Source organism: Lissotriton vulgaris, chromosome 6 (genome assembly GCF_964263255.1).
Source record: "Lissotriton vulgaris chromosome 6, aLisVul1.2, whole genome shotgun sequence".
NCBI lineage: Eukaryota > Metazoa > Chordata > Amphibia > Caudata > Salamandridae > Lissotriton > Lissotriton vulgaris.
The window spans coordinates 307,997,674-308,016,882 of record NC_141694.1 but is presented as its reverse complement, the minus strand read 5'-3'; the positions used below and the strand labels follow the sequence as shown (position 1 = coordinate 308,016,882).

The window sequence follows — 19,209 nt, the reverse complement described above, 5'->3', positions numbered from 1 at the left end:
TATAATAAACATTACTACGTAAACAAAATGAATCCAGTATTTGCCAACTCAAAAATAGTACACTATGTCATCAAATATTACTCAAATACCACAGCTGCAGGTCCAAGTATGTAACGCGGTTCCCAACCTGCCAACCCTGTTTTGAACTGTAGGAGAAAGCGAAAGCATCTCTAAATTGCACGTGCCCCCTTGGATTGGAAAAAGAACAGCAGTTTCTGGATTGAGGGGAAAAAAACATCCGGCCTTCTTACCCAACAAACAAAAAATTTTGAAGGTACAAAAAAACTGCTCGGGATCTTGTCCAGTTGCCTTAATAATTCATCACCATAGAAAAGAACAAAATGAAACACTTTTAATGCTTAGGGCTACAAACAGCCTTTAATCCGCGAATGAAAAGCCTGGTTACTGGCGACGACCTTTGACCCAAACCTCGAGTTCACTGCGCGGTGATCACTTAATACTAAACAGGTAATAGAATTTATTCATCCAACGCGTTTGTTTTGTCATACCTTCTCCACCGCAAAAATCCTAATACTGCTTAACATTCTACAACAAGAAACCTTATTTGCATGCTGCACTTAAAGCCTCACTTACCAGTGTCCATGGCAACCCCCTCCACCAATTCAATATTAATATGGCTTTAAAAATTCACCCCCTTATGAACGCTGCCAAGAACAGCAGCCAACGGTTGATCCTGGAGTGAATGAATGAAACAGAAACCCAGGAATCCGGTTCTCTGCTGCCTGACTGAAAGGGGACAAACCTCGCAGCTCCAAGCCCTCCCCTTCCCTTTACCATGTTTTCTGTAGTGTGTGAAACAAAGAAGCCAAGCAGTCAGTGTAGGACTGAACTTGACTCCGAGCAAACCGTTGCACCTTGCAATCCATATCAGCTTCAGCATTCAGCAGTTCAAATCCAGAAAATAACGTTGCAATCTGAAACAAGCTCTTGGTTTTGGCAAAGGCAGCCGCTTGTTTCTAATTGCATTGCACTTTCACTTTAAGTGAAAGCGCGATGCGCGTAGCAGCTAATTAGGAGACACTGTCTCCCGCCGCTAGTAAAAGATGCAATCCCGGTGGGCTGGGCCAAAAGGAGACAGGGTAGTAACCAGGAGGGACTAAAAACCCTCTTGGACAATCAAAACACCCTGCTTAATTGGTGACGCAAAATGACGCGCACCAATGCAAAACACGGGCGGAGCACAAAGCAAACTTCTGGAATCGTAACGCTTCCAAGAAGTCCTCGTATGATGAGAGCAGCGCATGCGCTGCTTTCGTTAGGCCGAGACTTAAAAACAAGGGCCCAACCTGCCAGCGAATCCCGATGCAGCTGCTTGCAAGAAACAATTCTTTCCCTCACTTGAGGAGGTTATTGCCTGCATAATAAACACCTCCTATCTTTAAGGACCGTTCTTGGCCCTTTAAAGCATGCCTTCATTATGCCTGTCCTGCAAAACCATCAGTCGACCTGAAGTTCCTGACAAACTACGAAATCAATTCTACTTAAAGACGTATACTGTATGACCGCTAGTGAGGGTTAAGGAGGGAAGGTGACAAATTTGAAATTGTGAGTAAACAAATTCATAAAAAGTAATGTTTGTGGAAGAAAAATCTTAGTGACAGCTGAATTTTAGTCTTAGACACATGCAGATATGTTTGCAGGGGACATTTTGGGAAGTTCCTAATTTAAGAAGTTTGAAATGCTTCCCGCTTTAACTTATCTGGTGCTTGGTTTTACTGAGCACTGAGAGACACATGTGTGACATTTTGGACTATCCCAGGCCACCTGCAGCTGAATGAATTGGATGTCTGTTTCATAATATTTTTTAAACTATACAGAAATAAGAAGCTCTCTGCTGCACTAAAAAAAAGATCAGCTCCTCCATGTGTGTGGAATGTTATAATGAAGTGCCCAGGTTTATAAATATGTGCTGGAAATGAGCACTGGAAAACACAAACTCTGCACTCAAATGGGGTCCTGCCAGCCTGCACGTCCAGGTTCAAATTGACACAACACCTTATACTGTGTACAGCATTTTTGTGGATGTTTTATATGGCTTGTATCCCATTTACACACATCTTTGAAGTGGCAGAAAATATTTCCCATACAATTTGTAAATCTGCCTGTGCTGGACTGACACATAGGTCGGAGCACGGCCAGGAGCAAGCTGACCCGGTAGAAAAAAAAACATTAAGCCAGGCCGCATTTCATTCTGCAGGGCAGGAACTCGAGTGATTCATGCCTGGCCAGTGGGCTGTATTGTACTGTGCTCGGGTGCTGTTGCTGCAAGAGAATACGTAGCTCTGAAAACGTCTTTTCTTTCTCTGGGACGGAAGAGCCTTCGTGTCATGTCGACCTGACTGCATATTTAGCCATTCATTCCCCCGAGTAGGGAGCAGCGCATGCTTTATAAAAAGCACTTGGACAGAAGGCCACCGAATCCCAAGAAGCAAAACACATTAAAGTAATTTAGTTACCCTTGCTGTAAGTGCATTAACGCGCCTGACTCCCACACAAATACTACCTAGATTCTGATTACGTCAATTATCCGGCCGTACTGCGGTGCACAGGTACATACTTGGTGACATCAACTATGGATTTGATGGTCTGGCTATCATTGTTAAATATTTTCAAGTCCTATTCTGTGAAAATGACAATTTTCCACTCATGGCTTGCAGAATCTTCCATTCAGTGCTTGTGCTGCTGATGCACCTTTGCAGAATTTCCATAGTCATGCCTCTTCTTTCAGTTTTTCCGGCTGTAATATTTTTCTTCCTTTGGGTTCTCGTTTTGTAAGCAAACCTGATATGATTTATTTGCTTATCAATGAAAAACATTATTCAAAACGTACGATCTGACCCCCTTATATGCATGGAACTCACATGGAGTATAGTACATAAAGGGTGTAGTAATACAAATGTATGTTTTGAGTTGCCCCCATAGGAGGCCTGCGAGGCTTTCAGAGGTACCACCAATTCTTGATTTGTGGTGATGCTTCCAAGTGTGGGCACCAGCAGTCATTTTTGAGGAGCGGGGCTTATTTTTGACTAATATACTTTAACACTAGTGAGAGAAATGACAAAGTAGGAAGAATTGAACCTTAGGAAAATGTGACAAATGGAGAAAACAGTTGTGAAAAAACCTGCAAGTGTGAGAGATAGACGGAGGAAATATAGGGTGGCAGAAGAAAGAGGCATAAGGTGCAATCATGACTAGGTCGCCTTGTTTTTCGGCAGCCATGGTGTTCGGCAGTTCCATTGATGGGCTTCTAAGAACAACTAGGCCCCTAAACTCTTTTTTAAATAGATCATGTACTGTGAGTGTTGCTTTCATGGTATAGACCTGGAATATTCCAGCGGTAGTTCCTGTTTGCTTCAGTGACTATGACACTAAGGGCAGCCTAACTCAGTGTGTGGGCGTTCTGCTTATGGCCACTGGAGTTTTCCATCAGTAGGCCATTCCAGGGGCGGAACTAGACCCGACTTTCGGGGGCGGGGACTAACTCTACAGTCATTGGGGCGGGACAAGCATTTCAAGCAACGTAGGCAGAGATATCCTTATAGCCAATAGGAGGAAAGGAAGTGCCAATTAGGCAAAGACAGTCTGATTATGAGTGACAGACTGAAGTCCGTTTTTATCCCTAGATTCCTCACTTAGGCTGAGTTATTTGTGGAAGGCCTACTTCCAGAGGCCAAATTGTTGATGGGTGGTGTTTGATCTATTTACTGCATATGGATATTTTGATTTGTGACGTGTTGATTTGGCTGTGGTTAGATACCATTCATTATTTGACTTTGAGATATTGTGCGATTGAGTATCAGTCAAAGTCAGATGAAATTTCATACTTAAGATATGTGTATTATCCGCTTAACAGAAATACTTGAAATTGAAGGAGCAGATTTGGTGCAATATAGAGCTAAGATAAATGTGAAAGAGGGGATAAACATGTTTGGTACATTAGTTGTGAATTAATGAAGCTGACATGAAGAGAGCAGTGAGATGATCTATCCAACAGAAAAGATGCAATCTGCTTCAGTTTAGAAATATGTGCTGGCACTGAGCACTGGAAATCACTAACACAAACTCAGATCTTGAATGGTGTCCTTTCAGTCTTGACGACATGGTTGTTCAAAGTCACACAACACCTTATACTGTGTACAACATTTTTGTGAAGGTTTTTTATGGCTTGTATCTCATTTATACACCTGCACGCTGATGTGATCAAGTCTCTGTAGATGCGGGAAACAACTTTTACAACGCAACTTTTACAACGCACTACCATTATAACAAAACTTTTACAACGCAACATCCATTACAACGCATGCCATTACAACGCAACCATTACAACGCATTACACTACAACGCATACCACTACAACGCATGTCATTATAACGCAGTCATTACAACGCATACCATTACAACACATACCATCACAACGCATGGTACCCTTACACTATCCAACACTTACCCTACTGTTGCACAACCCTGGAGTTAGAATAGTAATTTTCACTATCCAACACTATCCAACACTTACCCTACTGTTGCACCCCCTGGAGTTAGAATACTAATTTTTACCCCTACACTATCCAACACTTACCCTACTGTTGCCCCTGGAGTTAGAATAGTAATTTTTACCCCTACACTATCCAATACTTACCATACATGCAATGTAATGGTATGCGTTGTAATGGTATGCGTTGTAAAGGTAGTATGTGTTGTAATGGAATGCGTTGTAAAGGTAGTTTTTAAAAATTCGTTGTAATGGCATGCGTTGTAATGGAATTCGTTGTAATGGATGTTGCGTCGTAAAAAATGCGTTGTAATAGTATGCGTTGTACAAGAATGCGTTGTAACTTGTTGATGCTGAGGATGGTGAACAGTATCAGAGACAAGGGAGAGTTTAAGTTAAAGGTGTGCCTGTACTCCAGTTTTAATCCCCTGTTGTTTTACAATCATCCCATGTGGAAATCACTGTTGCTTCTGGGCCTCAGCCATACTAGAATCTGTTTTGGAAATCTTAAAGAAGGCTATTTTGTTTGCATGTAGGTATATGTTTTGAGGCAGATCTTTCAATCCTTCTATCTTGTTGACTAAAAACAGCCTGTTATTGGCCAGCGGTCAGAAGTATCTCTTGGCGCAAAGCCTGTTTGGTTTAGGGAGTGTTTTATGCTAGGCATTTTGAGTTCCTTTGGGAAAATACCTATATTCAATGAGTTATTGACTGTTCTGACTGGATTAGCTGCAGAGCTAGTCATTGATATCCATCTGCAAGCTTTTTCAACATTGATGAAAGATTGATAAAACCTTGATGAGATTAAAGGTGAGTGACTGGATGTTTTTCTGTTTTATCTGATAAACTGTATTGAGCATCTGGAATTGTGGTTGAGCAGGGGAAAGGGATGCAAGAAGATTGAATTTGATGGTTGAAACGTAATGCAAGTTTGTATGACAAATAGTAAGGGCCAGTGGTGAGAAGGCCTTCAGTACTGCCAATTAATCAGGATGTTCTAAGGTACTTCTACCTCAGGTGTTATGGCTGGCTTACACTTTTCCCCTCTGAAATCTTCTAGCGGAGCTGTCATTTATGGCATTGAGGCATCTCATCAGGTCTGACGGCCCCTCACCACCTCTCTCTGTTCAAATCTTCTGCCTCGTTTTAAGGGTTTGTGGCTATTCTCAGCTCTACAGCCTGTAGGTAAGCTCTTCAGGACATAGGGCAGGTCTCCCTTGAACAAGGCGGCTACTAGGTCACAAGGAGTGTTAACTTTACTGGCTCCAGTCAGCTTTCCTTGCTACCAACTCATTGATCTTGTGAAGAAAGCAAAACAAAACATCCAAGCTACTCGCCATTTAGAGGGTGAGAAGAAGCGGTTCCTACATGTGTGCACTGTGTAGAGATGAGCAATGATTGGAAATATTGTATATTTACCTCAATGATTATAGAATAAGAAATAAATATGCACTTATTTAGTGTCCACAAAATAGCATATTTAGGAGTCATGTAAACATATATGTAGTGAAAAACCTGTAAGATAAGCCATATTAATTTAGTAAAAACATAATATTGATTCAACATGTTGTTGGGCTGAGAATGTTCCCTGCGGGTTGTGCAGTCATGTTGCCATGTTCTTGATTGTGTCTCACTTATGTCCTAGTGTTTAACTTTGACTCTGTGCACACGCAAATATAACATGTGCAGAGACCTACCCTCGTTCCTGACACAAATGAAGTCCTACATCTCTCGGGACCTGGAGGGGTGCACAAATTGTGCTCTAATTTTGCTGACCGTGGACTACCGCCTCTGTCCTGGCTACAGCGGTGGTGGCAGCATATCTTGTTTTGTGAATCCACAGGCATGATCAGACCAAACTGTGTAGCTGGCTCCCCTTGTGTGAAGTTCTGAATCAGGGTATAACCTTGATCCTAGAACAAACATCCAAGGGGGTTGTGTGTGTTTGTGGCTTGTGTAGTACATGCAGAATGTCCATGAGTGAGCCAGAGTAATAAAGGCCAGCAAGTCCCATTTTGGAAGCCCCTCAGCTGCTCCTGTGCACTAGATGTAGGTGAGATTGTTTTCACAGACAGTAAAAACAGTATAGCTGTCATTCCTGAAAATTGGGGGAGCAAACACTGCTTCTTTAAAATTCCCTTAAGCAGCTCCTGCTGAGTGGAGCTGCTGATTAGTTTTCCTGTGGTACTGCCATTTGGTAGGTGTTTGGGGTGGGACTCTCATCTTTGTTGTTCAGGGTGAGAGATTTCTTTTAGGTGAAGCCTGTTTGTCTTTAACCAGATCCCTGTTTAGAGTGGTTGGTGAAAAGCCAGTTGCAGAAACGTCACACCTCTTTTGACCTCTATTGTGAGTACTCCAGGCTGCAGAATTCCCTGCTGTGAAAAGCAACACTCTACTCAAAGGCTCTGTCTGGAGGATAGCCTAGAGTGGACATTTGACAGAAAATTGATGCAAACCTGTTTTGAGATTGCAGAGAATAAGCATTCAAGATCTGTTTTTACTGTATTAAAGTGGGGTCTACTCGCATCTTTGTTCTAGGTCCTTTCACCAGGGAAGGAAATATTCCAAAGCATTCTTTGAAGACTGCTGTACAACAACCAGAACTTCTGTCTGTTTGACAGTTAGCTTCCTAGAGAAGAGGGCACATCAACTGGAGTCATTACTTGCTGAAGAGCTGTACCCCTGATCTGAAGCACCTAGAAGCCAGCCTGACTGCTGAGAGAGTGAAAAAGCTTGTCAGGCCGAAGGAGTCTGACTGTCCGGCTAGTGCCAGAAACTGCCAGTCTCTAGTGTGGAAGGTCTACCAGGCAAAATAAGACTGGAGAAATTGATCTTCAAGTCCAGAAGTGCAGTTCCAAGAGAGAGTCACAGGCAGGCAGCATGCCTTGCAATAGGAATAATCACAGTTGACCGCGCTACTTAAATCAAGAGCTGCAGTCATGGTGAATATAGCCACCAAAACCCAGAGCTGTTCCTGTGGCTGATGTCGCCACAGAAGTAATAAACAATGTCCATGTTGAATGTCACCGTCGTAGTCAAGACTTGTGCACATGACAGTCACTACTACATTATTTACAGAGTGTTTCTAGTGGCTGCCAGCGTGCTGTTGTAACACACATGTAGGTGGGGGCCCATTTGCTGCCCAGTGACCCAGTAGAAGACCTGAGGCCATGTGCCCTCACGAACTTCCACTACCTGCATTCATCGAAGGACTCACAGCTGCACCTGTGGCTCTGGCTGCCCCACTCTGCTGCGGCATACCCAGACTGAGGGCCACTTCTTCAACCATGCCATCTCATCCTAGAAGCGGTACAAAAGGGGGTGGTGATGGACGAAGCATCTGAATCAATCAAACACTCACGCCCAGTCAAAAGATCTGGGTTTAATCCATCACCGTTTTTTAGCCCCCCCCACCACCCCAGTTCAGACATGGCTATATCCAAATCAGTCTGACCCTGTGCCTCATGGGAACAGTCCAGCCAGAACTGCCAAGCCATGTCTTCCCTGGACCGGAAACAAGCTTCCGAGGACCGGTTTCTGGCATTCCAGCCGTCTTCAGCCCGGCTTGCTTGAATCCAGTGGCAAAGTGAGCAAGGGACTCACGTTTGAGCATACCCTGCCACACTTATGGCGGCCAAAAGCGGTACAAAAGGGGGTGGTGATGGACGGAGCATCTGAATCAATCAAACACTCACACCCAGTCAAAAGATCTGGGTTTAATCCATCACCGTTCTTTAGCCCACTCCGCCAACCCAGTTCAGACATGGCTATATGCAAATCAGTCTGACCCTGTGCCTCATGGGAACAGTCCAGCCCGAACTGCCAACCATGTCTTCCCTGGACCGAAAACAAGCTTCTGAGGACCGGTTTCTGGCATTCCAGCCGTCTTTAGCCCGGCTTGCTTGAATCCAGTGGCAAAGTGAGCAAGGGACTGATGTCTGAGCATACCCTGCTGGCAAGGATGAAGATACGATATGCTGGAGTGCTTAACCTCTTAAGCGCTGCTGACGGCCAACGGTCGTCACGAGCGCTACCTCCCCAGTGCTGCGCACGACCATTGGACATCCATTCAGCACTAGTTCCAATGGACAGCGCAGCACTGGGGAGGGATATTTGCGAAGCAGCTAAGGTGTTAAGACCTACATTGTGGTGAGGCTGTATCTTGCAGACTGTACTGAACTAAGACTTGGGATACCTGAACCTCGAGTAATGTCTCACAAAACTAACCTAACGGGAACCTGCCTAGACTCACAAGAGGAACGACTAGTGAAAGAGAGAAGAGAAAGACAGTAAAGACAGGATCCCATGGTGTAGTAGCCTTAGTGGCAGTGCATAATATTTTACCTTCTCAGTATACCGTTTTAAGTGTTTCTATTGAAGTATGTTTCTTATCCAAATAAAGCACTGGGTTGGACAAACAGATATTGCTCTGCTGGGTGATCTGAGATCTGAGTTTCCATACCCCTACACTATCTCCCTGAGAAGTGTGTGGATGCTCCAAAGTGCTACCACTGAGAGTCAAATACTGAAGGGGTTGTGCGTAGCCCAGTTTATGACGCTAAAGTAGTCCAGACTCTGGGACATCCGAGGCCCCCACGGCAGAGGGCTAGTAGCCTCTTCTTGCCTCATGTCCCCTTAACTGGATCTGACACATGCCCTCTGCCAGAAAAGGATATGTATTCCGAGTGACCAACTATACACTGTATGCCACCTAAGTCTATATATACTCAGTGCCCTTGACTTAATACAAAGTTTTCAATGGGAGTCACAGGAACAATCGGCTCCGGTACGTATGGTGCCAGAGGCACTAAATGCACGGAAGGAAAATAATTAAAATAAAGATTTTTTTAATAAAACTAGTATAGCTTTGTAGCCCGTCATAGCAGGCTCTACCGGCTATTAAAGGGCCGCTTCAGCGTTAACAAGGGAGCGGGCATTTAATGGCCAGTAGAGCCCGCTATGGAGGGCTCTAAGGCTTTTCAAACATTTCGCACCTAGAGGGAAGAGTGTTCTAATTTGTCAACCAAAGGCCCCATAGGGCTCCAGGGGGGTTGAAATTAACAGCTGTGAACAAACATTGGAATGTTGATGCTCCAGGCTTCTCCCACCCATTAGAAGTCCGGAGCACTCCATTGCCTTTAATGGAGCGCTCAACATTCCACTGTTCTAATACTGTTTTAAAAACCACTTCACAACTTTTGGATAATCATTAGTACTCTACAACACATGACATGCCTCCTTCTGTTATTTCAAAGCATTAGTGTACTTAAGTGAATGTATATTGCTATGATGTGAGCTTTTAAGCACCATTTTAAATGTGTTTCAGTACTTCTGAGATGTACTTTTTAGGTCTGGCTATTGCCATAACTTATGTGATCAACGTAAAAAAGCTTTAAGAAACACAATTGTCAGAGAGACTTTGTATCCTCTCACGTCACCTTGATTACAGCATATGTTTGGGCAGCCCTTGTGTGGTGCTTCTGAGAAAGAGTGCAGTGCTTATTGCACTTCTGTTGCCTCTTGAGTGGTGTTCCCTCACCTAACATGACTAGACCATTAAAACGCAATAACCTTGCAGTGTGGAAGAAGAAGACCTCTCCACGATGATGTGATGGTATTGGCTAAGAATATTACTCTGTGAGCCAACGGCAGTACACCTGGTAGACGTATTGGTGAATAGAGCTTCCCAACAAATTATTTCCTCCATCCAAAATGGTTTCTCTGTCCAACAAGATGATGCAGCAGCATCTGAGTCTGTTTGAATTTACTGCCACATTTGCAGTAGTGACATCTGGTACCCGATGGGCTGAGGGACAAAGGGGTCCTTCAAAAAATTGACAATGCATAGTTGACCTGTGTTCTGATGCGGATAATAACAAGCAGTGGATAGCTTGATAAGTATATTAAAATGGTATGGAAGACAATGAAGGCAGGGTTCTTAGAGATATAATGCAGAGAGTTTCTGCTTCTAACACGAAATAAACAGAAGGCGAATTCATACGACTGGAAAAAAAATGATGGGAGAGCAGTCACATATATGATGAACCGGAGAATGAAAGTCTAATGAAGGCAGCAGTTTGTGAAACATATAATATGTTTTTTTCTCACTGAAAAGTGTAGTGGTGGCTCCATTCAGGATCAGACAATCATTCTGAACAGAGGGGACATTGAAATTTCCCTCCAGCCAAGCTAATACAACAGCTGTCAGAAGATGAGGACAGGATGATCTAGTGTCAAGTAACTCTCTTAGACTGGGAACATCCCTAGGACATGGTGGGCTTGCAGACTTTTTTACGAGACTGGAGTTGGGAAAGGTGTCTGTAGAAATGTATAACAGAATCTTTGAAGATTCGTATTTCGGCTAATTGTCCAAACAATATAATTGTCATCCCTAAATAAGCATTGGAAATGCAATAGGGCTCGCATTAGGAAAGTTTGAGCTATTGGTCTTATAAATGGTTTTTTTTTTATTTATGTGTTATTTTTTCAAATAGTTAAATTAATAGCTTTGTCATTTACAATGGCAATAGTTATAACTTTCGCAAATGTGACACCTATAGCATTTGTAATGCAACATATTTTGTATTTACGTGACTTAGATGTATTGATATTACAAATAACAATGCTTTTAATTTTTTTAAATAATTAATACTTAAATAATGTATTTAATTTGTAATGACAATAGCCTAAATTTTTGTAAATAACTTTTGGGAAGATTATGTTCAGTGTTTTTTATTGTGACGAAAATCAAAGAACAGAAGTGAAATATTAACATCTTTTTGTGATTTGTAATAAAGCGTGAAAGCTTGAAAACAGCTTGAAACATTGAAAGAACATATTTGAACCAGTGATGCTGTGGGGGTGCTGAGTGGTGCTGTTGTTGCGCTGAGTGATGCTGTGGTTGTGCTGAGGGATGCGGTGATTGCGTTGAGTGATGCTGTGGTTGCGCTGAGTGATGCTGTGGTTGCGCTGAGTGATGGTGGGGTGGCACTGAGTGATGCTGGGGTGGCGCTGAGTGATAATGTGGTGGTGCTGAGTGATAATGTGGTGGTGCTGAGTGATGCTGGGGTAGCGCTGAATGATGATGTGGTGATGCTAAGTAGTGCTGTGGTAGTGCTGAGTGATGCTGGGGTGATGCTGAGTGATGATGTGGTGATGGTGAGTGGTGCTGAGTGATGCTGGAGTGGTGCTGAGTGATGCTGTGGTGTTGCTGAGTGATGCTGTGGTGGTGCTGAGTGGTGCTGTGGTGGTGCTGAGTGGTGCTGTGGTGTTGCTGAGTGGTGCTGTGGTGTTGCTGAGTGGTGCTGTGGTGGTTCTGTGATGGCGCTGAGTGGTGCTGTGGTGGTGCTGAGTGGTGCTGTTGTGGTGCTGAGTGATGCTGTAGTGGTGCTGAGTAATGCTGTGGTGGTGCTGAGTGATGCTGTGGTGGTGCTGAGTGGTGCTGTGGTGGTGCTGAGCGGGAGATGGGGAGAGGGAGAAAAAGGAGAGGGTAAAGAGAGGGAGAGAGGACAGAGAGGGGGAGACAGGAGAGAGAGGGGGAGAGAGGAGAGAGGGAGGGGGAGAGAGGAGAGAGAGACGGAGACAGGGAGAGAGGAGAGGGAAAGGAGGGAAAGGGAGAGAAGGAGAGGGAAGTGAGGGAAAGGGGGAGAGGGAAAGGGAGAGAGGGTAGAGGGTAGAGGGAGAGTGGGAGGGTAAGAAGAGAGGGGGAGGACGAGAGCGAAGGACGGAGGGGAGAGAGAGGGGAGGGAGAGAGAGAGGAGAGCAGGCAGATGGGGAGAGGGAGAAAAAGGAGAGCTGGGGGAAGGTAAAGAGAGGGAGAGAGGAGAGAGGGAGAGGGTGAGAGAGGAGAGAGTGAGAGGGAAGTGAGGGAAAGGGAGAGAGGTATAGTGGCCTGGCTACGGGTGTACCGAGAGCCACCAGAGATGGTGAGCTTTTCCACGAGTTAACGGGTGATAGTCATGATGATTTTATAAATGATGCAGCTGGTTTTGAATATTGTGTGGGCTGGCAAGTTCATGTAGTTCCATCAGTATAGGGGGGGTTTCTGCCCTAGTCCCTAGATGACACATGTTGTAGCACGTAAGGTGCCTTTAAGGGGTGTCGGTGTGGAGTCTTGTAAGCATTACCACCATCCTGGGCTGTATAAGTGTCCGCACTATAAATGTTAGAGTACGAAAATGGTGACTGAACCCAGGTGCGCGGCTGCAGAGGAGAAATGTCCCTGTACTTCAACATAGAGATGGGAAGTAATCAAAGAACCTCGTTTTTCCTCTTAAAATCTTGACAACAACAGGGTGTGATTGAGCAAGACATTTTATCACGTTGAGAGCAATCAAGCAGTTGGCAAAAGGGTCTTGGTCGAAAACAATTTGCAATTTCTGTAGCTATTGAGGAAAAAATCCGAAAGTCAGGGGACATGTGAAGTCCACACAAAGACATCCAAGGCGCATCAAAACTAAAGCGACAATTTGGAGATCAACTGCCCTGATTGCATATATTAAAAACAAAACACCCATCCACGTATTAAAAAATATGATCTTTAGCACTCCAGCATGATTAGCAAGAAACCATCACACCCACAAACAGAGTTCCCAAATGCACAAACACAAATGCTCCACAGCCACAAAAACGGACTCTGAAACAATGCAGACACAATACTTCAAAAAGACAAAAAAGGAAACCAGCACGTAACGCTTCCTATAGAACTGAATCAAATCGCAGCTGCACAAGCTTTCCAGCACACGCCACGGTAAGGGCAAGCCAGGCTCACATGCGCCAAGTGCAACACACTTCCTGTTTGACACACTTAAGACGATTCAAAGCAATATGAATTACTGAATGAAACCTCAACAAAAGACATTATTTGCAGCAAGTCACAGATTCATTCTTGTTCGGCTGAGCCCTTGATCAGAGATTTTTCAGTTTCAAGAGGACAGGATTTCTTTCTCACAGACTGGATTAAATCAAACCTGTTCTTTTTTTTTAACTCAGAGCTATTTCTGTTCTTTTTTTTTTCCTGTTTTTATATCAGATTATCCAAGTAATGTTTTTATTTCTTCCGCAAAGTGTTTACAGGCGCAGAATGCAATTTAATAACAAGTTAAAAAAAAAACAAGCATCAGAGAGCATAAAAGGAGACACAGCCTGGCGGCCGTGAAACTGAAAGTACGGCCGGCCGGCCGTGAATAATTAGGGGATGAGAAATGCGCTGGGAGGAGAAATGCAGAGTGCACGCTGAGAAGCTTGTGGGAGGGAGGCTGGGCTGCCTTTGATGTGGAAATGCGAGGCAGGCAGGCAGGCGGCTGGTGGCATTGTGCACGCGCTTTTTAGGGCTTGCGCTTGCGCAATGACCTAAAAAGCGCTCATGCACTGCATGGAATCGCCAGTGGTTAAACTCTGGATAAGCCACTATAGAGCTTCGCCAGCTATGCGCAAGCGCATCAGCAGGCGAGCCCTAAAAAGGGAAACTCTTGCATGACTGTCCTACTTGCTGGCCTGTTTCTATGCGCAATATGAATAACAACACCCAAACAAAAGTTAGAAATATTAGAATGAGTGCAGTTGCAAAGCATTTAATAGGCGGATTAACATCATGCAATGGTTAGATATGGTTAGCTTTACTAAAGAGTGTGGAAACCCGTGTGTTCTACAGAACCTGGAAAAGTATTTGATAATAGTTCTTAAAAATTCAGATGGCTACATCGTGGGTAAAAAACATATTTTACATCAAAGAGTAGCCTTTAAAAGTGCTTTGTTTGTAATTACAACGCACTAAAATGCTAATTTAATGGTTTGAAACATGAGATCAGCTGTAGTCTACAGAATCTGAGTTGACAAATAAAGCAACTATTAAGCGTCCATTCACTGGATCATAAAGAGCTTTGCCCAGCATCTGAGACAACCTCAGGGAATTCTCTCCATTCTGACTTTGCCTCACAGAATTGCACGGGCCCTTGTTGTGGCCACATCTGAATAGGGCTGTGTCAGAAATCGGGCTATTAATTTGGGAGGAGGACACCCCTGCCAACTCAAAAACTCTCTCTGATTAGGTCAAAACACAGGTCAACCTCTGGTAGATATGGCACAAGCAGCAGACAGTCCACAGAGAAGAGTGTGCTATGTTCCTACAGTACCAGCAATTTTACAGTAATGAACCCAAAAAATGAATGATCATCCGAATAGGTAAAGGAGAACAGGAGTTATGAATTTTTTTAACTTTTAATTCAAAAAGCACTTAAAGTGTGTGAGTCGTTTCCTCAGGAGTGAGAAGTCAGGATTCTTTTTTCTTGCAGGGCCTTCTTCGGATGGAGTCTTCCCACATGAAGGAATGTTCTGAGAAGGTGGTGGTGGAGGTGCTAGATGTATCCTGTTCACTAGCCAGTGACTGGAGAAATTCTACCACCCGTCTTGCCCTTTTTGCATTGTACTCTGCATGTCCTTACAAAGAGCTGGAGGCGAACATAAGTGACGAGTGGAATGCCTATGTGGGTATCTCGATTCATTCTTGTCTGCAGAGTAGCGCATTGCTTTTTGCTCACTCTGATATTACAGATAGATGCAACTCCGTCTTGCCCTTGCCGCAAAACGGGCAGTCCAATGTGAATTACTTTTGGCTAACCCTTGTCTGGAGCAGCACATGGCAGGTAGAATTATGCAATTATACCCATGCAATGTCTCTACCTCTCATCATTCTCATTTTTAGGTCGAAGCCTGCATTGCAGGGCATGCCCTGCTGCAGGCAAAGAGATATTGTGAACAGGGGATTTCAGTATGGTGTGAAGCCACGCCCCTTTTTTCCATTGGCAGGCCTCTGGAAACGGAGGCCTTTCATTGGAAAAAGCTCCTGTTTAGCAGATTTGTCTGCTCTGGATCCCGCCTCTCGAGGACTCCATGACCTGCCTTATGGTAGCACAACAATATTTTCAGAAATATTGCCTTGGCAACCACGAGGCCGGTCACGGAGTCCTGGAGGGGAGGGATTCGGTAGCTGCCGTTGGGTCTATTTTTGTGATGCTACAGCGGTGTAATTAATGCGGCATGTTGTGCCATATTTATGAAGTGACGCATCTAGGCAGATGTGCCACTTCGTAAACCCCTACGCTACATTATACCTGCGTCAGGCATAATGTATGCTGGGTAGATGTTCCCCTGCAAGAAAGGGTCGTAGGAGTGGCGCAGTGAAATCTATGAGATTTCCCTGCGTCACTTCTAGGAAGCCAATGCGTCAAAACCTTACGCCTGCCTCATGCCTGTCTCATGGCAGGCGTAAGGGTGAATCAGGCCAAGCCCCATGAAAGAACATATTGCTGGAGTTGCATCTGTTTTTAGACACACCCCAGCAGTGTGCCACTTTTGGACCGACAGATACATCAGAAATACTGACGTATCTGTCATTCCTTGCGCCATGATGCGTCATCCAGTAAATATGACGCATCATTCGTGTCGCAAGGAGGACGCACTGAGAAGTTATGCATCGCCGCTTTGCCGCAGCGATGCAACACTTCTCATAAATGAGGCCCTAAGAGATTTGCCCTGAATCGCAGGATGCTTGCGCCTCTCACCAGACTCAAATCTGACTCTTTAGCTTCAAAGTCGGCCGCTCTAGCCGTTAAGTCATATCCTCTGAAAAGTCCATGTTTCAACTCAGTCTTGAGGCCTCACTTCCAGGGTACCTGGTGAATTGTATTGTATTGCAATTAAACACAGGGACACTGGAATTATGTGACAGGGGAGGACCACATTATGTGACTGGATTGAGTGAATTATGCAGCAAGAAATGGAAAATTGTGCAGCATAATACAGCACATTTTGTGAAAGTATTACTGTATCAATTTGTCATTGTTATACATGTTAACACGGTCTGGGCAAAGATTTCACCTCATTAATACCAGCTTTACACCCACATACTGCAACAGGCAACAGAAAAGTGACCAATCAACCTTTAAGAAGGGCTTTCCACTGTGCAGCAACACAGTATTGGTCAATTTTTAATAAACTTTTCATACATGTGAGCGAGAAACAGTTTTTGTCCCAGTTAAAACCTGCAGTTTATGCAGCAGATGATGAATTATCTGGGGATGCAGCAGATACATAATTATGCGAAAAACTCCCCAGCTGCAAAATCACACAATTCCAGTAGCACTGGTTATAAAGCGCTTACTACACCTAATGACGCGTTGAAGCACTTTGCAGATAGTAACATGCTATGCCAGGACCCAAAACTAGTGATTTTATTAAACTGTTGATTAATTGTGGTATTGCTTTATGGTGGATTCAATTATTAGGAGTTAGTAGTCGCCTCATTGCAGCTGTAATCAAACTCTCAAATTGAATCTAAGCCTGGCCATGTAGTCCTGCACTGCAGTCTGACTCAAAGATGTATCAACTTCATCATTTACTTTGTTTATTTTTTATATTTATTTAGCTTGTTTGGAGCGCTCCTGTACATTAAGGTGATAGGGTGCTTTACATGAAACATAATGTTCCATTTTACATGTAAAAACACGGAGTTTGGGCACAATGGCCTGTAAATGTAGGACGATAATAAATAAGAAGGTTTGAATAACAGTTCGTAGGGCATTAGAATAGCAAGTCCATCTGCACCGGGGTTCGGGTGTACTGATTTTGGGTGAATTTAGTTGAGGAACTGTCTGATGAGGTGGGCTTTTAGGCACTTTCTGAAGATGCTGATCTAGAGTCCTCTCAGTTCAAGTGTTAGGGTTGTCTTTAAGTATACACAAGATAAAACAAACCAGTCCACTCACAATCAGCTCTTTTCATTTTATGTAAAAGTTGACCTTTACTCACTTTTTAATCAAGAATATTTGTATTTCAGACCTTGGCTGTATCCTGTGTTGATTGCTACTTTTCTTTCTTTGTTGCTCTTACTACTTTCTCTGCTTTCACTTTGTAGAGTGTGTTATATTTTATGGTACTTCATCGAGCATGTGTGCACATACTACGACCCTCATTTCGCACAGGTTTATAATTCCAGGAGGTCTGGTACCATGTGTCACTGGCGCCTTCGGAATTATACATTTTGTGGGAACACCTTCAAAATCTAGCTCAGATGGATCATAACTAAGGGGCATATTAGCAACGGCCTGCGATAATTATCGCTGGCCGTGCTTAGCGATAATTAAATTATCGCAGGCTATCCTGCTTTTTATCACCCTGGTAGCGCGTAATTAACACCGCGTTACTCCAGGGCGATAAAAAATCCAGAGATAGCGAGGTTAGCTCCCTTTGCAGGGAACATCCCTGGTTTTCCAACGATGTTCCCTGCAAAACGGCGATAACCTTGCTGATACGACTCGTATCAGCACAATCCACCCCCTATGTTAGGGGTGGCTAAGTCAAGAATTTAGCAGACGTTAGTTTTTCGAGAAAACAGCAGTTTTCTCCAAAAACTAACATTACTAAAATGCTAAAGCATCCTTGCTGATAGCGCGAAGCCGCGTTATTGATGTCCTGACATGTAGAGTATGTCAGTAACGTTCACTTTGAATCTCATTAGAGATGAAGGTAGGCGTAGTGCAAAAGGGTGCTAACATGCAATTATGCATGTTAGCACCCTTTTATAAATAGGGCAATATTTTTATCTCCACTTTTTTGGCTTTTTAAGCTTAAAAAGCGAAGATAAAGCCCTTGTAAATATGCTCCCATGTTTCCAAATGAAAGCTGCCAAGTGTGCTCTTATTCAGTCGCGGGCCCTTTGCGGCGCAATAAGAGGTTGCTTTTCTTTAGCTGATTTCTACATTTAAGTAAACTGATTCTAATGAGTAGCAACCTGTGCCCAGATAGTATTAACACTGGAAGAAAAAAAAGGTTAAAATCGAGAATACTGCCACAAACAAAATGAGCTATTTTATTCCTCAAAATGTTCCTTGTTGCCACATAATTTAGTTAACCCTGCCTCGTGATTTCTTCCTCCACCGCCGCATAATTCCAGGCACCCTGATTAAACTCAAGGAGAAATATTTATTGTTTTCCACAGAAAATGAATGTATTGGCGCTGCTTTCAGTTCTGTAGCGCCAGGGCACGCTGCCCTCGGGAGTGCTTGATTGAATAAGATGAATAGGTCTGACCCGGCAGTCTGTGGTGAATTATTGAGGCGGTTTTCCGGGCAGTAAATTCCTGCAGCGCCGAAGCGCTCGGTTTCCTCGGGCCTCTCTCTGTACAGCGCGTCCTGCTACGCAGCAGGCAGCGCTCGGGGTGTCAGCCTGACATTGTCGAACGGTTTTGTGAACGAAGGACGACATATAACGTGTCATTTTCTTCTTTTTTTTCCTGCTCTTGGACAGATGGGAAATTCATATGCCGGCCAGCTGAAGACGACGCGTTTCGAAGAGGTTTTGCATAACTCCATTGAAGCCTCTCTCCGGTCCAATAACCTGGTGCCCAGGCCGATTTTTTCGCAGCTTTACTTGGAAGCCGAACAGCAGCTGTCATCACTCGAAGGTAGGGCTCTTAACATGAATATGTGCAGGGCTGCAGGTAAGCGGGCCGGGCCCGGTTTGGTTTTCCAAGTTCCGGGTTAGTCACCCGAAAAAATCTGTATTTAAGAACAGTGGTTGGTAACCTGTGCTCCGGTGACCCCCTGGTAGTCTGCTAAGCCTACTCAGGAGGGGTCTGTGACTGCTTAGTATATTACATAATAGCTACAGAATAATAAATAGCATATAAATAAAATAAAAAA

The 19,209-nt window shown here is 43.9% G+C and overlaps 1 protein-coding gene across 1 annotated transcript in view; it reads left to right on the top strand.

Moving 5' to 3' along the window:
- GREB1 (growth regulating estrogen receptor binding 1) overlaps positions 1-19,209 on the top strand; it is a 612,299-nt gene that overhangs the window by 131,482 nt on the left and 461,608 nt on the right. Inside the window, exon 2 of the mRNA XM_086926326.1 lies at positions 18,815-18,971. Within this exon, the coding sequence (XP_086782452.1) occupies positions 18,815-18,971 (157 nt within the window). The remainder of the gene's footprint in view (positions 1-18,814; positions 18,972-19,209) is intronic.